The sequence below is a fragment of the Pongo abelii genome, chromosome 2 (genome assembly GCF_028885655.2).
Source record: "Pongo abelii isolate AG06213 chromosome 2, NHGRI_mPonAbe1-v2.0_pri, whole genome shotgun sequence".
In the NCBI taxonomy this organism is placed as follows: domain Eukaryota; kingdom Metazoa; phylum Chordata; class Mammalia; order Primates; family Hominidae; genus Pongo; species Pongo abelii.
In genome coordinates, this window is record NC_085928.1 from 195,914,897 (window position 1) to 195,937,841 (window position 22,945).

Consider the following 22,945-nt stretch of genomic DNA (forward strand, 5'->3'; position numbering starts at 1 on the left):
ACCCTGGACAGTAAGTTTTACAAATTAAGACCTGCCAACACTGCCTATGCTCCATTACTGGTATTTTCCATCACCCAGCTACCCAGATTTGAGACATCATGATTAAGAGAACTGTGGACTAAGATCACCTAGGTTCAGATCGTGGCATTGCCACTTAAACAGCTATTTGAACTAAGGTAATTTACTCTACATCATTTCATTGCTGAAGATTGGATGTGAAGTGCTTCCCAAGGTACCTGAAACATACTAATACCTAGATGTGATACAGGTTAGCAAGGCAACAAAATAACCCACCTGTAGCAACATCCCTACAATTGGTCATGAAAATTACTTAAATGCAAAATAATACTAAGAACATGTATTACAAGTACCTGCAGTCTAGTTATGTACTGTAACTCCATCTCCAAATGGAGATCACTCTAATACCTAGTTATGCACTCTGAATTTTCCAGGAATACAGAAATTCATCCCCCCCTCACCCCACCCCAAAATAGCAGATACCCCTCAGCCCAAGGAACACACTGCCCTAACGATTAAACTACAGAAGAACTCTTAAATTATAATAGAACAAGAACACTTCTTTGTGAACAGCTGCACCAACATTTTTCTTTTCATTTGCGTTTATTTAAACACAGTTCTCAAAACATTTGAGTGAAATTGGGCCTCCTTTGGTAAGCAAAGGACCTGAAAATAATATTTAAAAAATGAACAGGCAAAGTCTTCAGTTCATCCATGACACAGGTATAGTGTTCCCTTATCATGTACTTTGAAGCACCCAGTTTTTTCATATAGTCTAAAAGCTAGAAGAACAAGAGTATATTTGTGGTGGAATGTATTGTCACTTGCTGATAACTAGTTGAAATACCATTATCCCCTTGTAACAGCTTTAAGAAACAGCCTTTTAAGGAATACACTGTGTAACTCTTCGTATTTCCTGCTATACATATCACAGATTACATAAAAGCCGACAAATCCACATTGATATAAGCATTAAGCATTGGCTGTATTTTAAGATTTTTAGTTCTAATAATAGCAGTACAGAGTTACAGAGCATAATTTTAAACACTTAGTTGCAGGTATATAAGTATGGTATGTTTCATGGACTGGAAGAAAACGGGCATTTGTCTTTAAATTTACTACCGACAATCTGAATAGTTCTGCTAAGCATTGATATGTTAGAAAGAAAAGTAAAAATCAAACTGTTTATTGTTGCTTTTTGCCATTTGGTAGCATTTTACACAGGCTTCGATCTTCAGAATACCCTGGATTCAGTAGAAAAACCTTTTAAATGAAGTTTTGTAGAATAGAAACTTCTCAGCAGTCAAAATTTAGACTGTAAAAAAATACATGCAAAACATACTTTTCTGAAAACACTTAACTTTGAACAAAGCACCAAACTACACAAATGCAGAATGAAAACAGCATTTCAACTCCACCAAAAGTAGTCATCATAAAAGGTGTAAAAGTCACCTAACTTCACTAGGCACTGTTCACTTTTTAAACAAGAGACAATAAAAAATATTGTCCACAAACAATATCCCAGCTCTAGGGCAGGTTTCAGAAAGTCTTCATGCTTTAATAGCGACCTGGGAAGAAAAGAATGAACATGCTTTAATATTAAGTGAACTAATTATCAAGTATACCTTAATGCTGAGAATTTCAGAATATTCTGCCATTAAGAAATTCCTATGTACCAGACCCCCACCACCCCCAAATAGAGAAAGACTTCCATGTAAGTATTACACCAGAAATGAGATAGCAATGTTAAATAACAGAAATTGCTGGGAAGTATATTAACTCAACCTGAGAACTAAAGGGCTAAGTAATCCATGTTTCTGCGCTGTCCAAGATTTTTTAAGGACTCTTGAAAAGCTACTAAATGGTGGAAATATATTATTTACTATTTCAATTAGAAACAACAGGAGTCTCTGAGCCTACTCTGGCTCAGGGGGCTGTCCAATTTTTCCTTCTTAAAAAATAATAGGATTCTAAGGGTTGTTTTCCACAAACTTTCTTGAACCAAAAAACATTCAGGGTGTGTGGGGAATCATAGGTATAAGATAAAACTACCTGAAACCAATCCATTATCTGCAAAAGGGAATACATTGTCATCAAAGCAACCATACAATATAAACAATCATATTAAGATAAAAACTTACGAGGTGAGTATGATCGAGATCTGGAACGTGATCTGTATCCTCCACGACTATAGTAAGGAGAAGGTGACCGCCTTCTATAAACAAATGTCAACATTGTCTAAGTCTCAATAAATCACAATTAGACCAAACATATAAATTTATGACTATATACACTGCCCTTTCATCAGTTCCCAAAAAAAGGAAAGCTGCATGAACCTCCAAGGTCTGTTTAAATTTTGAGAATGAAGCACATTATCAGGCCCAAGTGTCAAATAAGCACTCTTAATAAGTTTCAGGTCAAATAATCCTTGCTATATTTTAATCTGCTTACCTTTTAAGTTTTGTGAAGTATGTTAAGAGAGTTTTATAAAAGAAAATTCCTGGCTGGGTGCGGTGGCTCAATGCCTATAATCCCAGCACTTTGGGAGGCCAAGGCAGGATGATCACTTGAGGCCAGGAGTTTGACCAGCCTGACCAACATGGTGAAAACCTGTCTCTACTAAAAAAAAAAAATTAGCTCTGTGCGGTGGTGCATGCTTGTAATCCCAGCTACTCGGGAGGCAGAGACTGCAGTGAGCTCAAATTGCTCCACTGTACTCCAGCCTAGGCAACAGAGCAACACTCTGTCTCCAAAATTAAAAATGAGAAAATTCCCATACCATTAAATAATTCCAACAGCACCCTCTTGAACACCCAAAACTAATTTCACAAGTGCTTCAGGATTTAGCTTTGTGTAAAAAAGGCTGGCTTGAAATGTTCTTGTGGTATTTGAGATGCTTACAAAAAGCAAGGAAAATGTAATACAAGAACATAATGACAAAAAAATGAGTTCTTATCAGTGACTAACTTTAACATCACTGTACCTCATCACGGTATAAAATGGTACCACTAAATAACCTATTGTAAACCCAATTAATTTTTATAAATATACAAAGATTTTACACATTTAGTTTCCGTTAGAATATTTTCATGAGCTTCAAACAGTCTGATTTTGGGTATTCCACTTATAATTTACCAAAACATTAGTAGACAAACATCTTTATGTGAAGCTTTATACTGTTGTACAGATGCTAAGTCCTCTCCTGGCATACCTATAAATCTGATCCCTGTCTTGAGCAGCTCTCCATCCTCCTCCTCCTCCACCTCCTCCTCTGTGAAGACAGAAAGGCAACACGTATTCAGTTTATAAGTTTTAAAAAATTATGTCATTCATTTAGTAAAATAAAAACTTTCATAGAGCATGAATGAGATGTTTCCTGCAGGTCAAGTGATTTGCCACCCTTTTCAGAACTGGCATAGGGTTCTCTCTGGTGGCTGAAATGAGTAGTATTAGAACACAGAACATTCCTAAGTAAATGCTCTTAAAAAAAAAAATCAAACTAACAGCTTAATCTTCTCAGCCCCAACAAATTTGTGCCTTTAGTACCATTCAACAGTGATGCTTTAAATAAAAAAAGGGTTTTCACAGGTGATAAAATACTGAACAATACACTTACAGACTCACTTTCAGACAATGACTGACAACTGTTAACTTCTTAAACATTACCAAATAAATAATGTGCAAAAAAGACATCAAAATACCTCAATACCATTATCAATGACAACTGTGGTCAATACTTACTTACATTATTTGACTTGTCAAATTACACATTTTGACAAGGGAGGACCAAAATGTCACAATTTTACTTCATTTTTCTTTGGAAGTATTCTCAAAGATATCTTTATTTTTAAACTATGATTGACATTTCCCTACCCAAACCCCGAAATACCAAATTTTTGGCAATAATAAAAAGCCACATACCCTTGTTATACTAAATTAACGCCTTTAAAATTATTCCCTGGACTCTTTCAAGGCATCAGTTTTACCTGCCCTTAGTGTACGATGCATGCATTAAGAGATTCCAAGAAACTGCCTGAGAAGTGTTGGCTTTCCAAAATGGTTTATGAAATTTGCTTTTAAAAGGCTAAGACAGAGGCTGTAATTTTTTCTTCTAAGGTGGGGTCTTGCTCTGGGGGAGGAGACTCAGGTGGGAGCATACTTGGCTCACTGTAGCTTCAACCCTCCCAGCTTCCTGCCTCATTTTTTGTAGAGGTCTCCCTATGCTGCTCAGGCTGGTCTCAAATTCCTGGGCTGAAGCAATCCCCCGGCCTCAGCCTATAATTTTGCTTTCATTATCTATTCATTTTTTTATTTTTTGAGAGTCTCGCTCTGTTGCCCAGAGTGGAGTGCAGTGGTGCAATCTAAATTCACTGCAACCTCTGCCTGCCGGGTTCAAGCGATTCACCTGCCTCAGCCTTCCGAGTAGCTGGGACTACAGGCATGCACCACCACGCCTGGCTAAATTTTTATTTCTGGTAGAGACGGGGTTCACCATGTTGGCCAGGCTGGACCTCAGGTGATCTGCCTGCCTTGGCCTCCTAAAGTGTTGGGATTACCGGCGTGAGCCACTGTGCCCAGCCTCATTCAATGTTTAAAAATAAAACACATTTTATTAATATTCCAAGTTATCATTTAAATCCCATTTATATTCTAGAATATTTTAACAGAAATCCAATTACACATTAAATTGATTAAGACACAACAGTAAAATCTGATTTAAGCTTCTAACAAAGGCTAAAACTTAAGCATAGTGCTGCTCTGTACACTGTACTGAGATTCAGACGTTTACCTTTCTACCTCATAACTTACCTGTATGATCTGCTATAGTAGTCCCGATCATCATAGCCCCGATCATATCCTCTGTCATAGTAATCCCGACGGCGAGAACTGCCACTATGAAGAAAAAAATATCAGGTGACCTCCCTTATCTTTCTGAACATGAGTTTTTATATCTACTAGTAGGTCTTTTCTGACACATTAACTAGAAAATGAAAATTATTCCTGTTAAAATTCTCACCTATAGAGCAAACACTGCCCTTTCCCTTGTTTCAATATATATAAACCTATTTTTAAAAATCTTTGGTTAAGGAGGCTCACAGATCCTGTCAGAGGTCAATCAATTTGCATATCCCACATATTTCTAAGAGGAAACAAAAATAGTATCACTTTGCTCTATTTAAGAAAATTTAGGCCAGGTGCAGTGACTCACGCCTGTAATCCCAGCACTTTGGGAGGCCGAGGCAGGCAGATCATGAGGTCAGGAGATCGAGAACATCCTGGCTAACGTGGTGAAAACCCTAAAAAATGCAAAAAATTAGCCGGGCGTGGCGACACGCACCTGTAGGCCCAGCTACTCGGGAGGCTGAGGCAGGAGAACTGCTCGAACCCGGGAGGCGAAGGTTGCAGTGAACTGAGATTGCACCACTGCACTCCAGCCTGGGCGACAGAGCGAGACTCCATCTCAAAATGAAACAAAAACAAAACCAAACAACAACAACAAACAAAAAAGAATTTAGAAATGCACGTGACTAAGATTTAGTTTTACCTGTAATGGTTGAACTTCTACAATGAGAAAAATGCCCTAATGAGGAGCATTTAATCAATCAACAGTCAAGTTTATGGCACAAACCTAAGTGCTGAAGACTTTCCACAAATACAAGTGTTTCTTTGACAAGTGAACAATCGCCAATTATATTTATTTTGAAAATAAACTTACTAAGTAGGTCTCCCCATGTAAATTCCTGGTGTTGGCGTATGTGGTCTTTTTGTTATAGAGAAATCAACTCTGATCCTACGCCCATCAAGCTCCATTCCATTGGCACGTTCTTTAGCCTTCAAAAGATAAATAAATTGTTATATACATCCTGAACAAAGCCACTAATTATCCTGTGGCTAGGAGTAAGGTCCCACTGGACATTTCAGTTAGGTGCATTAAGTTATCTTAATGTTAGCCAGAACATAAGGTCTACAACTTAGAAATGTGTTGTTCCCTCCATCCACTAAATGTTCATTTGTAAAAGCTACTCATAAAAACTTGAAACAATTATTTTACCTAACTATAATCCTGACAGTATTTCTAGCTCCAAAGCAGCACACAATTTGCAAACTATAGCCTGTAGGTCAAATCTGGCCAGCTGGCTGTCTCTGTATAACCCATAAGCTAAGAATTTAAATAACTAGGGGGAAAAATCGTATTTCATGACAAGTGAAGAAACACACAAAATCCAAATTCCAATGCCCCAAAATAATCTTTTATTGGAATAGGGCCCCAACTCATTCATCTGGCTGCTGTTGGGTTAAAACAACACAGTTAAATAGTTGTGACTGAGATCCTATGACTGAAACCTGAACATATTATTTAACCCTTGGAAGTTTTCTTAGCCCTTCTCTGGAAGCCAAAAGCTAAGACTGAAGCAAAGCCTTAAGTACATATAGTTCCTTCTCCCAGAGTACATATTAACAGCATACATTTAAAAAATAAAAATACCCCATTTCAAACACATTAAAGTTCATAATTTGAGGAAACATCCTTTCACCTAAATAGAATTTAAGGTTCTAATTCCAATACTATGCTATCTTCTAGTTCAGATGTTCAAGCTAGTGTTTACGCCCAAGCAGTTTCTGGCATTAAAGATTAAGATAAAATTTATGCTATTTTCCGAGAGCTATGATCCTACTGCAAAAATTTAATTGGGAAATGGGCGACCGCGCACGGTGGCTCACACCTGTAATCTCCCAGCACTTTGGGAGGCCGAGGGGGGCGGATCACCTCAGGTTGGGAGTTCGAGACCATCCTGACTCAACATGGAGAAACCCCGTCTCTACTAAATACAAAATTAGCTGAGTGTGGTGGCCTGTAATGTAATCCCAGCTGCTCAGGAGGCTGAGGCAGGAGAATTGCTTGAACCCAGGAGGCGGAGGTTGTGGTGAGCCGGAGATCTCGCCATTGCACTCCAGCCCGGGCAACAAGAGTGAAACTCCAACTGTCATTAAGTGTTTCTCAGTTCTTCCTCTTCTCTATACTTGGAGATGACTTTAGCTACCATCCTTAATGTACCTAAAATCTGAATTTCTTAAATGGGGTCTAGCCCCACATATCAAATCTTGACTCTTTCTATATTCTGCCTCAAGACAAATCAAAATCCAAATATGACATCATTCACTAGCCAAAAAAGGAACAATGTTTTCCTTCTGCATCACAGCTTTGCTTTTGGTTATTTTTGACTCTAGAATGTGAACCCAATGTAAACACTGACTACATATCCTGGCGGAACTGGGGTATAGTTGACCCCAACAGGTGGCAACTAATAAAGCAGGTGGTAGGACCAACTTCCCCAAGTTATACAAAATTTTCTGTTATTCTGCATGTATCTTGAGTCTCCACAAGAGGTTGGAGAAAAAGTTCAAAGTATTACTGATTGTCCTTGTCCTTATCCTAGCAATTGGTCACTGGTACTTGGCGTTAACAATAGAACTGATGGTTTACAAAGGAACAGGTTGACTTTTACTTACTTCCTTGGCATCATCGACATTTTCAAAATATACAAAGGCAAATCCTCTTGAACGCCTAGACTGCTGGTCATATACAATAGACACATCGGCAATGGGACCATATTTAGAGAACACTTCCCTTAGATCTCTTTCTGTGGTGTACAAGCTCAGCCCAAATACTCCAAGACAACAGTTAGGATCAGGATTTGCCTAGGGAAAAAAAAAAGTTTTAAGCTTTGGAAAAGTTGTCATAAAATCAAAGGTGTTTAAAAAGGGAGCTGTATACTAGCCAAAATGTCACTAACAAGAAAAGTACATAATAATTAGACCAAACACCACTTAGAAATTACAAAATTACAGCAAGTACTACAAATATTTTTGGGAATGGGTAGGAAAGAATGCAAAAGAAAAAATTTCAACCTTAGAATTAAGTAGGGAAACAAGCACTCATGCTGGCGAAAAGCAACCTGGCATCTTTCCTTCTATGAATTTATTCTCAGAAAAATTCACATATTCATAACATGACATACAAGGATAACTGGAACCACACTGTGTCTATCAGCTAGAAAAAATTGTAATGTTGACACACCTTCCATTCAATAGAATGCTCTGAATTGCCAAAAAGATGAACATGTATGGTTTGATTTTTTTAGAAACACAATACACAAGTGTATGTACATAAACAAAGCCTGAGTGGATGCGTACCAAACCATTTTACAGGTCATAAACAGCTTGCAATCATAAGAAACAAGAGTTGGCCACGTGCAGTGACTCATGCTTGTAATCCAAACACTTTGGGAGGCCAAGGCTGGTGGACTGCTTGAAGCTCAGGAGAGTTTTGAGACTAGCCTGGGCAACAGTGAGACCCCATGTCTCTACAAAAATGTAAGAAATAACTGGGTGTGGTGGGGCATGCCTCTAGTACTAGTTAATCAGGAGGCTTAGGTGGGTGGATCACTTAAGCCTGGAAAGTAGAAGGTGCAGTAAGCTGAGATTGCACCACTGCACTCCAGACTGGGTGACAGAGTGAGGCCCTGTCTCAAAAAAAGATGACAAGAGGAAAGAATAAAGAGTGAACCATATGTTGCTAACATTCCAGATGCTGTGACGAATTTACCTAAAGATTCCATTTATTTCATAAACTAACAATTTACTAAGGAAAAATTCTACTCTACTTTAACAACATTAAGTCCCCCCCGCACCCTCCTCCTAAACCACTTGGATTATACAATGAAATCACAATAAATATCATCTCATTTGAAGCCTTTCATGAAATGTAAAAAATGCCTTAACAACACCCAAAAGAAATCAGCTTCAAATTAAATGGGAAAGTCAGGAGAGCATCTAACTAGGTTTATGCAGCCTGTAAAGAGTTAACGTTAGCACAGAACTGTATTTTGAACTAATGTACTAATACTATAGTACAGTATAGTAATGCACAGTCGGAAGTTTTTGATGGGCTAAGGAGTCACACCATTGTGTCAGTATTCTGCTTAAATGACAGGTAGCCCAAATGCAGACCCCGTCATGGAAGATTAACTTAAAAGACTCTCTCAAAACACTAAAAAAGCCTCTGAAGATTTCACTCACGCACCCACTGCTAAAGCTCTATTGTCAAAATCAGCTCTAACTTTAAGTAAATTTAGGCAGTTCACTGCTTCAAAACCAGTTTTTCATCTTACCCGATTCCCAACATGACGCCTGCGAGTAGACATGGGAGAATGGCTGTGGCTGTGCCGTCTACGATAATCTCGACTGTAAGACCTGCTACGTGATCGTCTATGGGAGCGGGAGCGAGACCGTGACCGGGTATAATGCCTTCGGGAGCTTCTTCTGGATCTAGACCTGCAAGACAAAGACCTCCTAAGGTTACGACTGAAAACAAATATTGTCTTAAGTTTATTACTCTGTTCTAAAGTTAAACTCCAAAAGAGGGAACAATCCAGGAATACGCTAACATGGTTACCAATTTAATAGGATCAATACTTTTCTTCTCTAATTATTTAGTCATTTCAACTTTGCTAGGAAGCGTTCTAAAAAAAAACCACAAGCTCTCCTCCAGTATTTCTTCCAATTAAAGACATATTACTTATCTTTTACAAATCAAGGCATGCAGCATTTTACTAGCTTGGCTAGTGCCCATCTTTCCCCCTCAGAAGACCATTCTCTACTTTTCTGTCTCCCATTATGCCCACCATTAATTTAATACAGTAACAAAATCACAAGGAGTATTCCCCAGCAGTTAAAAAAACAAAAAAATTGAGTGGCTCTTGACTAACTAGAGTGACTCTAAACTGTCATCGAAACCAGGACACATTTAAGAAAAGGGGTGCTGTTAATTATGCCTGACCACAGGCATAAATGGTATCGCCCCAGGCAAACCAGGATGTATATATAGCCTACTCTTGACCAACATTAAAAAAAAAAAAAAAAACCACACCATGTATATACTTATCAAGAATTCTAATTACTGAAAGCCAATGTTCTGCAGTATATTTGCCATACTAGTAAGCAATTTACTTACATTCAGTAAATCCTCACAACAACCCTGAAGAACTGGTACTGTATTACTAATTTGCCTTTTATAAAGAAGCTAAAGCTGAAAGGTTATATAATCTGCCCAAACCAGCAAAAATAGAGAACCCTGACTCCAAAAGCCCAGGCTCTTAACCACTTTTAGTCTTGCCTCCCAGAACTTAAGTTCACTTCTAGTACCAATATTTAATAGGCCAACAAATAATCTAACCCTCTCTACCTTCCTGGTTTACAAAACACGCACCAATTTCAGAGCTAAGAGTAACGAGGAAATCTCAAGACAGTCTTTCTTACCTAGATTCAGATCGGGACCTGGACTTTGATCTGGAACGCCTGGAATCTTCCTTGGAGCGAGACCTTGCAGGGGTATGCCTTGCAGATTTCCCCGATCCGTGAGCACTTCCACTTCTGGAAGCAGAACGGGATTCCTACACGTAGATGTTAAAAGTTTAATTTGCACACTTTCTGGGCAACTTTAAAAACAAATAAGCTGCTGTGAGATAAATGGTGAGGGACAGCAATCCCCTTCCAAGATAAGAAAATATAGGTAAGGGCAGGAACTGAGTATACCTGGTGTTAATAGTTTCATTGCTCCAAATGACATAAGTCAATTAACTTGTCCTTTCTTCCACCTTTTTGGAGCAGGGATAAGAGTTATTTGACCCCACTTCCTTCAGAAAGGGGTGCCAAAGTCAAGCAGTTAAGGGAACTGTCCAAGGACTGTGTTTCAGAATGTTACTCCATAAAGACTAGGGTGAGACGGAACCTTATTAACTATGACACCTATACTTTATACCTATTTCAATCAAGTTGCAATTAATAAAACAAAATCCTATAAAATTTATATAATTTACTTTAAAAAAAATGCTTGATTTTTAAAAAGACCTTGACCTTTCAAGTTATTACTATAATTCAGTGATGAGAGAGATAAAGATGATGATCTCAGTTTCAAATCCTAGAGAAAAGCAGAAACCTAGCGGAAAGCAAAGGCTAGCCTGAAGGACACTAAACCCTGTAAAACCCTATTGCATCTAACCATGGTGGGAGGCCCCCTAAAAAACTGAAAGCAACCAGATGGAGCTACAACAGAACAGCGAACTACACACAAATAACAGTAGAGAGGGTGTCAGAGATCCTCCACAGCTTCTCCAGCTAAATGGAGATGAGCCAGGACAAACTTATGGGAAACCAGGAATTAACCTAACTTACCTAGTTACTTAAGTACACATTAAAACCAGGGTAGCTAAATCAGGAGCTCCTAACCTAGGGCCCAGGAAGCAGAAGAGTACAGAAACTACACACAAAAGCCAAAGTTTAGGTAAATATTGTGTACTCATAGCTTTTCCAACCAAAACTGGGATTGGCTGGCAGGTTAGGGGGGGATTTGTAATGAAAAATTGCAAAGGAATGGTAACCAGGATAACTAGGTCACCAATGAGCTAAAGACACCTGGTCAATCAACAAAAGGGTATACTAAGTAATGAAACCAAGGAAAAGTTCTGCCAAGGCACCAAAACAGTAGATGAGGAAGGACAGAACCTACTCCTAGTCAGTCTGATAGCTAGGTAAAATTATCAAGGCAACCTTTATTTTAGGTTATCAAACTTAGACAAAGTAAAGCCTGGTGAGCCTTTCTACTCCAGAGAGCAGAAATGGTAAGACTCAAAAGGAAGCAGTATTACAGTAAGTCACTATATGACATGAATCAAAGGTGAAGCTTTCAGATAAAATTTAATCACAGGAGATTTCCTTGTGTGATACATCTTCAGAGTATTCTGGACATTCTTGAAAAGATAGTAGAGGATTATTCTAAATTACAGCTCAAAACACTTTAGAAGATAGTTTTGTGGTTTACAACATAGTAGAGAAAATTTGGATGATCCTTTGATGCTCAAGGAAAACATTTATAATGTAACACAGAAGAGACAAATTAAGGTTTGAGGGTTAACACAGAAGGAAAGGCTAACTCATCCAGTAAAATGAGTTCAGGTCTCTAGGCCCCAGACGACTCTAGAAACGTTCAAATGACTTCAAAGCCATTATAAAACATGGTGGGGTGACATGAAATGTGACAGCCTTTCCCCTCTACCTCCCTCCATGAGTGACTGTAAAGAGATTAAAAGAAAAAATATGATACCCTTCTTTATTAATGAGGACAGCTGCCTTTAACATTAAGAAATGGTTAAAGGATGTAGTGATGCTCTGGGGATTCCAATTAACAACAATCCCTTGGAATTCCCTATCAAGTATTCTGAATGGACACCTCCCTTCTCTCCATGGACAAAGGAGGAAGTCTCAAAAATGAGGGTGTAGTTTTGCTATTTTTACCACAGGCAAAAATTAATATAGGTGAGAATATAGAAATGGGGAATCCAAAAGTTGCTAAAAGCCTGTTACTCCAACACTAGAAAGATTACCTCAATGGAAATGAAAATTTTCTTAGGAAGTGAAAGCAGAATATGGGTGTTTCACAGTAACAGTTAAGACTACCAATAAAGTAACTGTAGTTAACAGAAATCAGTTGGCCCAGGAATCTGAGTATAAAAGAAGAATGGGTCAAGTCAAGATCCTCTTTAAGCTCCTGGCTTTAACAGAAAACCCTTTATTCTAAGCTAAGATGCTTCGGCAGCCTGTCCACTGAGGGAAGAGACAGTACCCCTAACCTAGAAAATAAGACTTAATGAAGTTTTCTCCTTAAAATCTAGTGGATCAGAGATACAATATTTCTGAAATCACAGGAGTTTTCACTCAGCCTCCAAAACTAACGGACTATGCAGATATATTTTGTAAGCAATCATTTCTTGGGCCAGGAATAAGGGAAATACCAGAATGCAAAGGCTTCCTTTTCTATACTGACACTTGTTTGGGTAACACCTAAACGTCTCCACCTTTATCAGGAATATTTTCTTAAAGCTAAAGCTTTCTGAAGTTATTTTGGCCATTTAACTGGCTGGGAAATACATATGAAAGGGAATAAAACTTGCCTACAAGAAATAAGACCTAAAATTAGCACCCAAATCGAAAGCATAATTAACTTTAAGTCTTAATGCAGACAGGCAAAGCTATAAAACCAGTTGGGGAAGTCCCTAAATCTATGGATTCTTCAAATTCCACTCTCAGGGCTGACATGGTCAACACATTAAAACCACACCAACAGAGAGAACTGGACACCACTGCCTCAAAAAAACGGACCATGAAACGAAAATCAGCATGAATAAAGACAAAATTTCCCTGAAAAAATGCTCAGGGAATCAATCAAGCTCTCAGAGACTGGATCTCAGCCACATCCTAATACAAAACCTGCAGGGAATACATCAAGTAAAAATACAACATACTTAGCCTTCCAACAAAATAATCCACATCTCCCTATTCTGAGAACAGCAACCACCTTACAAAAACGTATTTGAAAGAAGGACTAACCATCCAATCCCTGTATTATTTTAAAAACTGAATGTAGTTTGTTAGATTTAAAACAGTGGCTCATAAACACTCTGCATCTCTTAAAACACTGTGTTTATCATACTAGTTAAGTCTGACTTACTTGACTTAGTCAACTTCAGAAGTTACATGCTTCCTACTCATTTTTTTCCCCTGGCAAAGGTATCTTCTTCCTGAAACATTCGCATCCCCTTCCTTGTTTTGACTCCCCCTAGCATTAATCAGACGTCTGATTAAGGCAGTCTTTCACACACTGCCTGTTCTCAGGAACAGAAGCCAGCCTCCTCATCTTCCCTACGGCCCGAGGAAGACACACATTAGGACCCACAGATGCTTTGGTCAAGGGGGAAAACAAAAACAAATGGACACAATGGTCCACTAGCAATGTTTTCTCACCTTAAGTCTGTCCAGCTTGGGTCATAACCAGATTCCAAATTGCTTTCTTTCCTTTAGTGGGCTGGGGGTTAAGAGGTCTTTTCCTCTTTTGCACCCCAAGGACCTGTCAGGTTTCTTGATAAAAGAATCCATGGGCTTGGAATTAAAACTTAATATTCATTCACACATTTACCTCAGTTTCCTGCCTGCTCTTTGAGTAATTTGGAACATAAAATAACATTTGTTATCATTAGTTTATCTATGGCAAAACATTTGACAAAAGAATGCAAAACTTCTTAAGAGAAAATTTTCTTCTGCTTGCAAGATATAGAAATAAACAGTCCTGAAAGCATCAGAAAATGGATTCTCCAAGGATGCCATTTAAGTCACTTTCTCCAAGAGCATGAAGACCTGACAACTCTCAGAGAAAGTTTATTTCAGGAAGAAATGTGTGAGATGATACCCTTGGCATTCTCAATTTGGTAGAAAACTGTTGGCTGGCTACTACTGGGTATTATTTTTGATATGTGTACTTGTCTCATTCAACTGAAAATAACATTACACCAATCATTTGGCCCTTCTACTCAGCTAAAACAAAACACACAGAAAAGAAGGGACAGCTTTTGGGTTGAATTTCTCAATAAGTGGTAGGGATGGGTAACCAGAATAAAGCTAATTTGTAACCTGTACCTCTAACATTACAATAGCTAAATGATGATAGCAGAAAAGGAGAAACAGGAATGAAAGCATCTGCCACTACTGCAATTTGTATTAGCTATCCTGTTCACTTGTGTGACCCACCTCTTCTAAGGGGAAGCTACAGTATTTTATCAGTAATCCTAGTCAATCAGCTGAAATAGGCATTAAACAGAAACAGAATTTGAAAAACCATCCCTGTGTATTTAGCAAATATGCATCTTAAATTTAGGGCCCAAATGCTCACAGATTTCCACTAGTGCCATATGGAAAAAACTAACACACTAAATGCCAAAGGGAACTATTTTATTCAATGCTTTGTTTGGATTTTGGGGGTTTGGTTCCATATCCATCCTGGTGACATCCTTTTGAAAATCGTTTAACAGAAAATATTCTACTATACATTGCTCAGTACTGAAAGGGGTCAGTGCAATCTAAGAGTCCAGGGAGGTGGCAAAGACCACCAGTTCCAACCCTGGAGGTATTCGCTCATGCCCCAGGACCAGCAACATTAGATAGGTAAAGTTTATCTAGAGAGGACAACATGAAGCCCATTGTTACCCATGCTGGAGAGCTCATTGCTGCCTGGTGCTTGACTACTAAATATTATTTTTTAAAAATTGCATTTCAATCATTTGACTAAGCAGTTAAATCAGAATTACCTAATTTAAACGTTTCCCCTGGAAGGCACTTCTTTACCCTGTATATATTTTCCTCTATTAAACAAATAATGCATGCATGTTTAGCAAAATATACAGGGACACATAAACAGACTAGTAATTACTTAGCGTAGTGCTTTCTGATTCCAGATTACTTCTTATCTTAACTTCATTTTTATTTCTTTTCTTCATTCTTCCGTTTCAAATTCTGACTTCTTTCATCTTCCCCACTTCACACAAATTGCTCAATATTCTACAAGTGGGACTTCTGGTCTGATAATTAGCATGCATTCTTTCTTTTATTTTTTCAAATTTCAGCTTCACTTATTCCTGAGCTTCAAATACTCATTTATAAAACTTGTCAAATGACGACTTCCGCATTTTCCTTCTTCAACATTAACCTTAATAGAAAAAGAACAGGATGAAGAATATTTTAAAACTCCAGGATAAAATCCAGTGCCAAAACTGAAACTAGAAAAAAAAAAATCCCTTTGTTGATTTGGATTAAAAAAAAAAAACGAAACTAGAATATGCAGCTCAAAAAACTGAAAACTACATAGTTTTCTGCTGTTTCTAAAATATATGGTTATCAATCTCATTTCTCTACTTCAAATAGATTTATCATGCTTAAGTTGAATGTGAAGTGCGCCACTGAACATTTACTGTTCACTTAACATTTTAAGAACTATTAGTTACATTTCACACTTCTTATTATATTCAATAGAAAATAGATTAAGTGTCAAAAGCACACCTCTAGTCAAAAAGTGACACATTAATACATAAGTGCATGAAAGGAAAGCACGGACAATTCATTTGTACAATGACAAACGCTCAGGGTTGAAGAGGTTTACAGTATTGTGACTTGTCTAGATAGGATAAAGAAACGTATTTAACGTCACACATTTTTGTACTGTATTTAAAGAGCTCTGTAGAAAGACAGTGTCAGGGAACCTGACAATTTGGAAATTAAGTGTAACCCACCCCCTGAAAAAGCTGCTTTAGTGAGATTTTATAGTATGAATCATAAAAAGACAATCAAGTCAACCACCTACAATATGCCAGTAGCTATGAAGGAAAGCAGAACAAACTTGAATCCAACACTGGTATTTTCAAAGAGTTTTGTTGTACATTTTCCCCCTCAATGAAGAAAATATTAAGTCTTCTGGATGTCCAAAGGAGAAATACTACTTTAAAAGGTGGCACTATTTAAATTATAGCTCACCTCCTCAAATAATTAAAAAGATTGAATTTAGTTGATCTGTAAATGTCTGTTGAACATACTAAACAAAATACTGCCTCCATAAAACATGCTAGTTTTTCTTGTTATCCTACATTTCACCTTGATGATCTTTCATTTTATTGTCAATTATTTCCTCTCCTGGTTTTTCCTCCTGAAAAAAATTTAAGGCTTTGTTTAAAAAAAATTGCAAGTCTTTATACCTATCTGGGCATAAAGACAACCATCGTTAACCTGGCAAGTGCTGTGATGTCTTTCCTAACAAAAGGATAATTTCCAGTCTAGTTTTAAAGTCAATTATTGTTTATTTAATCCAAAAATTTTTAAATATGTTTTTATTTAAGGGAGTTACAGTAATTGGTTTTCTTTAAATATCCATCACTAAAATGCAATGGGAAATGTTTTCTGGCAGCACAAATGTAATCATGGAATCAGAATGCCCAAGCAGGTTTCCTTAGGGCCTCCTAAAACTTCGATACAGACAGGGCACTTAGATGCAGAAGATACAAGAATAGAGGCCATACCTCTAGCTATCACAACTGTTTCCAATGTGGATACCTTCCTGCTGTTATTTCATTACCCCTTCCTAACCTGGTTCCTTCTCTTATAGCCTAAGAACAAAACCATTACTAAATTATTATAAATATTAGATTTATTTCAACTCATCTAAGTTCAAGTTGCTACTTTATAAAACCAGAAGACCAACTCTTGGGCTAATGTTATGTACATTTAGTTAAGAGACCCTAATTAGAAATAAACAGAAACTTGTCCTACCAACACAATTTTTGTTAAAATGTTTCTAGGGGATACAACTGGAATCCATTTAACATTAAACATGCACAAACTCATTAAGTTGACTGACAAGGCAATATTTTAAAAATTGGGAGGGATACGGGCAAAGAAAAACTCATTAATCCTGTTATGGAAAGGTCAATGCTCATATCAATATAATAAGGACTGTATTTTTTTCTGGCAGCCAAACTGTCTACCAGAAGGGTGAATGGATAGATAAATCCTCAAAAACTGGAGAATAGTGTCTGGAAAAAATCATCATCTGAAATTAGTTGTAGGCCCGTGCTTATAAAAACTCTTGCAAATATAGCACAGACTGTTAAATTTACATTCATAAAACATTCAGTACTCCCCAACAAAAGCAAATGTTAAGTATCTTTTGACTTTCCAGAAGACTACCTTTTAACCTAATTTCTAACCACAAAAATTAAAGAGAAAAAGGGGCCCCTTATCCAAACTGTCAGGTAACAATCTATGTTGATAACATCAATCTCAATGTAACCTCCAAAACCCAATTCAAAGCAAAGATTTTGGGGGAATTTCAAGACTGTAATTTGCTACAGTGAAGAACTTGTTTTGGTTTGCAGTTTAAAAACAATACTAAGTGATTTCAATATCTAATTCTACATATCCCACACCCCCAATACTAACCTGGGTCAAAACACTTAAAATTCCTAAACATCAGTCACCATGCCTTGTTAAGAAAACAGTCGCATATGTAAAAACACTGATCAACATCAAATGCCAAGGCTCAAGAAATATACACAGCTGTAGCTCTGCCCTTGTCCTGGGCAAAATAACTATGAAAGCATTAATATTTACCACCTACGTTCGGGTTTTATTGTAGAGAAAGAAGGAAAAAAGGCTGTGTAAGGCAAATCCCATTAACACTTTCCCCACCACCTGAATTCCTCTTCAACCTTTTGGCAAAATCAGCAGTACTTACCTTATAAAATCACTTGTAATGTCAGCTTGAAAATGTCACGTTCCAGATAATATCCACAATATTAAAGCATTCTTGTTTAAAACCAAGAAAAAAAAATATTTCAACCTGGTTTCAAGAGACTGATAAACCTAACCAGACTCACAATACAAAACAATTTCCTCCTATTTGACAATTCAATCCTTTTTTAAAGGAATTTGGTGAGATGGCTACAACTAGAAAGAAGTAGATTCAGAGATGTTTCAGTTTTGAAAATCAGAATTTAGAGTTTAGGAGCTAAAACCAAGGAATATAAAGACATCCCAAGATTAAGCAGAAGATGAGAAAAACTGCAGAATTTGAAAGGCAGTTTGATGGGTTGGTGTCCAGATGCTGCTATTCATCTCTAATGATAAAATCTCTAAAGATAAAGATTACATGCCTATGTTGCAAACACATCGGTTCTACAAAAATAATAGCCAGTATTCTATCAGAGTATCTGCTGTGTCAAAACATTTTCTTTAACATCTGGTCCATACATCAGTGTCTCCTTAGTTTCTGGATTCCTTTAGTAAAGACTGACTTGTAGAAACTCATTACAATGTTGAGAGGGTCAGAACATTACACCGCGTGCAAGACCAACATACAAATCTCACACACCCTATACGCTGTGACCATTATTGGGCTCTGAAGATTACCCTGCACTTCTAAACTTATCAGCTTTTTATTCAAGTTCTTGTAATTGTGACTTAAAGGCCAGGAGTGCCTCTTTTTGCAAAGAAATGGTGCTAGTCAACCCCTTTACAAAATGCAAGCAATTTGGGGGGAAGAGGCTTGAATCTGGAGATGAAAATGAGATCTTACTTTTGAAAGTGGTTTGGCCAGATCAGGTTAAGTCTGCTAATCAGACCCCTATAGACAGATTTTAGTGTTAATCTATTATTACCTTTGAGATGGGGGAAAAATAAATCCCACAGAACAACGAAGGATAAGGGACACGTCAGTTCTTTAAATGTCATTATATTCACCCAAATGTATTCTATTGAGTGATCAAAGTGAGAATAATTTATCCCCTACACCCAACCTTAAAGGGGAGGGACACAACAACAAACTCCTACAGTCACTGGAAAAGGTGGGGCACAGAGGGGTGGGTTTGTCTGGATTAGAGACAGATAAATAAGGGAGAATTCCACTGATTTGAAGAGATTAATGATTTACATTAAGACCCAGTCCAGAAGCCTCGAGTCGAGTAACACTCATTTTTCTGGCTCCAGAGAAGCATCATTTACACCACAGGCATGTCTAAGATCAAACTGTTCCATTGAGCTTTATGGTTTCCCAAGCTTGCTTTGGAAGCCTAGACACGTGTTTGATTCAGGTGTATTCCAACCCTTAAAGGTTCCAATTGGAACACAAACACGCAAACACCAAACACAACAATATGGAAGTATTTCACAACGTAAAAGTTTAGAGATCTCCGCCAGAAAGCGAAGACTCTTATGTAAGAAAAAAAAAAATCTCAATTTTTAACATATTAAGTTAACCTCCCTCTACAAGTCAAAGATTGCGAAAAACACAGTGTACTTTTACTAGTAAAAAGATAACAACCAATCAGAAAATTTCAAATTTCTCTTGAGCCGAGTCTCAAACTGGAACCTAATTTCAATTATTTCCCTTCTCACGTAAAATATACTAATGAACTCTTTGGGCAATTTTCCATTCTCAAGCATTCTTCACGTGTATTCAACCGAGAGCTCCTCTAGTCAGAAGCCAGTCATTTAGTATTTTTGAAGAGTACAAAGGTACCCAATAATTGAATTTTTCTGTTTAGTAACAAAAGACTTTAAAATCGCTTTGCAGTCCAAACACCAATGACTAGTTTTAACAGATTCAACTGCCAATGATCAGAAGTCACGACTTTTTAACAACTTTTGAGCTCAATCCCAACTTTCTTACCCAAGAAAGCAAGAACTTAAAAAAAGAAAAAAATCTAAAACACTCGTGACATTGGAGTCAATCAGCTTCGGGAAAAATCAAAAACTAAAAACTCTATGCTCATCCGAATATGTAAACGCAAGGCTTGATTAGTTCAAACCAAATTAAGCAGTTTGGGCTCCAAAATTACGCAGGAAACTCACGCTTCATCACTGAAAGTTTCTTCCTAAAATACTCTAACGAATCATCTAAAATCTTAATCGAAAGTTTGCTAACACATTTAATAGTCTTATTTACCTGATAAATCATATTCAGATCTTAAGGTAGCTTTACCAACAAGGAGAAACTTAGGTAACAAATTCTTTAAAAAAAAACAAAACACAAATTATTCCCATAACAGCCTCAAAAATCAATTTCTATGGTGCTTTTCTATTACCCTTCTAACAGATTGCTCTTAATTCTAGCAAGCCTCGTATGTTCGCATCGTTCAATGCTTTCCGAATCTAATACCCAGAGCCCCACAGACCAGCTACGTATGCTGTTTAAACCCTAGAACTGTCTAGTTCCCGCAATTCAATCAACCCTCACTGAACACCTTTAAGAGGTGGAAACTTAAGGGAAAGAAAACTGTAGCCAACACACGCTGTGGTTCTAAGTATTAGAACGCCTCAAAACAAAGGAAATAACGGCGCCGTAAATGGTTGCCCGCCAATTTCTCCTTCACAATCCCTTGGAAATGCGATGTCCACAAAATCATCTTAGCGACTTTGTGGTCTGTCCTAATAGAATACTGATACAGATTTTTGCCTGGGAAGCCCTTTCAGCATCAGAGAAAAGCGCTTCATTTAGGCCAAACACAAAGCCCTCACGCAATCCCCTCCACCTAACGGGCCCAGAACTTAGTCGGCCTCGGATTAGTTTCCATCTTAAGAGGCCCCAAGGACATCCCAGACTCCGTCCTTTCCGTGGAGGCAAAGACAGTCCTTCGTTAACCTAAACACCGGCCCAAAGACTCAAAAGAACGTCGTCTGTCCCCTTGCACCCCACCACGCGGCCTTACGAAGCGCGGCCCGCGACGGGTCGGGCCCGCGTTGCCGCGCGGCTTCTCCGCCATTTTGTGCCTCTGGCAGCGCGCCCAGCCCGCCAGCCCAAGATGGCTGCTGCGGACCTTCGCAGGAGAGCAACGCCGAAATAAGATATCGCTCCCCTCCCCCAACACCGCGGGGACGCAGCGGCCATTTTCATCTTCCCCCGCTTATAACGGGAAAAACCGCCGTCTCGGGCAGAAGCCACATAAACCCGCCGGTGGCCTCCCTCCTTCACGACCAAAAGCACTAAGGCACTACCCACAAGGGCTTTTTTTGGTTAAATGCTGTCTCCCTTGCCTGCCCTCCCGGCTTCAGACTTCGGAGCCTAAAACGCCCCTGCCTCCTGGCACGAGGCCGATGGGCCTAGAAAAAGATGCAAGGAGCTAGGACCACACAGCCGCCCCCTACAGCAGCTCTACGTACCCGCTCGCCGTAGTTCTGCTCGCCGCTGTCGCTCATGACTCCTGGCTGCTGTCGCCGGTCGATGTGCTTCAATCGAAGCTGCCAACCTCTTGCACCTTCCTTAAGGAGGCTCCGCCGCAGCGCCGCACGACGCGCCGGTCGCCCAGCCGCTCAGAGCCGAACCGCTCCGCACCGCCTCCGCACGGGCTCTAACTCTACCGGATGTGACGCGGCACTCCTTAGCCAGGCTCCTCCCCTCCCAGAAACGCGCGCTTTCTTGGCCTCGCCCCTCCTCACTCTGCCTTTCCTCTCCAGCCGCAGCGCGTCCCGCACAGGAAGTGACGTGACCCCGCCCCTCGCAGGGCCCCACCCCCGTTCACGAGCCTCTATGAGGCGGGAAAGCTAGCGTGTCGTTTGGCCGCTGTGGTGGGCGCCACGGAGCCACAGTGATGTCACCAGCCACTTCTGAATCCCTTCTAGAACTTTCCAGGGAAACTGCCGAGAGTGCGGGGAGGGAGGAGATGCTGTTTCCCCCAATCTCAATTCCTTTCTCCGCCTTATTTCTCGTTTTGTGTCTTTCCTTTGTTAGAGAAGTGAATGTTCGCACAGTGGGTTCTTACTTCATTTTGCCTTACTTGTAGATATTTCCTTCCTGAATACGTCTTCATTTAAGAAAGGTCAGATCGGCCAGGCGCGGTGGCTCACGCCTGTAATCCCAGCACTTTGAGAGGCCGAGGCGGGCGGATCACATGGTCAGGAGTTCGAGACCAGCCTGGCCAACATGGTGAAACCCCGTCTCTACTAAAAATACAAAAAAAGTAGCCGGGAGTGGTGATGCATGCCTGTAATCCCAGCCACTCGGGAGGCTGAGGCAGGAGAATCTTTTGAACCCGGGAGGCGGAGGTTGCAGTGAGCCGAGATCGCGCCGCTGCACTCCAGCCTGGGCGACAGAGCGAGACTCTGTTTAAAAATAAATAAATAAAAAAGGTCGGATCTTCATACACAGGAATCAGACACAATCTCTATTCTGAAGTTACAAAATAATGTGCTAGAACCGTTAAACACAATTAGAAAAAATGATTGTAAGTGCCAGAGGCATGTATAACTACAGGGGTGTCACAAGGAGGGAAGATTAATTCTGCCATTTGTAAGAGAATATAGTTGGATTATAGTGAGAAGAGCTCAAGCCCAAGTCGGATACTTTCTTTTTTTTTTTTTTGAGACGGAATCTCGCTTTGTCGCTCAGACTGGAGTGTAACAGCGCGATCTTGGCTCACTGCAACGTCTGCCTCCCGGGTTCAAGTGATTCTCCTGCCTCAGCCTCCGGAGCGGCTGGAATTACAGGCACCCGCCACCA

At 39.1% G+C, this 22,945-nt stretch overlaps 1 protein-coding gene across 3 annotated transcripts; it reads right to left on the reverse strand.

Annotated features, from left to right (window-relative positions):
* Positions 1–602: 602 nt before the first annotated feature.
* TRA2B (transformer 2 beta homolog) lies at positions 603–21,872 on the reverse strand. 3 transcript variants are annotated; one of them, XM_024244021.3, is made up of 9 exons: positions 15,338–15,613; positions 10,339–10,472; positions 9,192–9,354; positions 7,531–7,719; positions 5,735–5,850; positions 4,828–4,911; positions 3,230–3,289; positions 2,160–2,233; positions 603–1,586 (listed from the first exon to the last, which is right to left on the reverse strand). In XM_024244021.3, the coding sequence occupies exons 3-9, from the start codon at positions 9,222–9,224 to the stop codon at positions 1,576–1,578; spliced, it is 567 nt and encodes a 188-aa protein (XP_024099789.1). In that variant the 5' UTR covers positions 9,225–9,354; positions 10,339–10,472; positions 15,338–15,613; the 3' UTR covers positions 603–1,575.
* Between the last annotated feature and the right edge of the window lie 1,073 nt (positions 21,873–22,945).

Excerpts from the sequence above, each read along its gene's own strand:
- TRA2B (XM_054550244.2), bottom strand. The coding sequence starts at position 9,224 with ATGTCTACTCGCAGGCGTCATGTTGGGAATCGG. Across the intron at positions 7,720-9,191 it reads GGCGTCATGTTGGGAATCGG|GCAAATCCTGATCCTAACTG; the intron begins GTAAGATGAAAA and ends TTTTTTCCCTAG. Across the intron at positions 5,851-7,530 it reads ATGTCGATGATGCCAAGGAA|GCTAAAGAACGTGCCAATGG; the intron begins GTAAGTAAAAGT and ends TATCTTTTGAAG.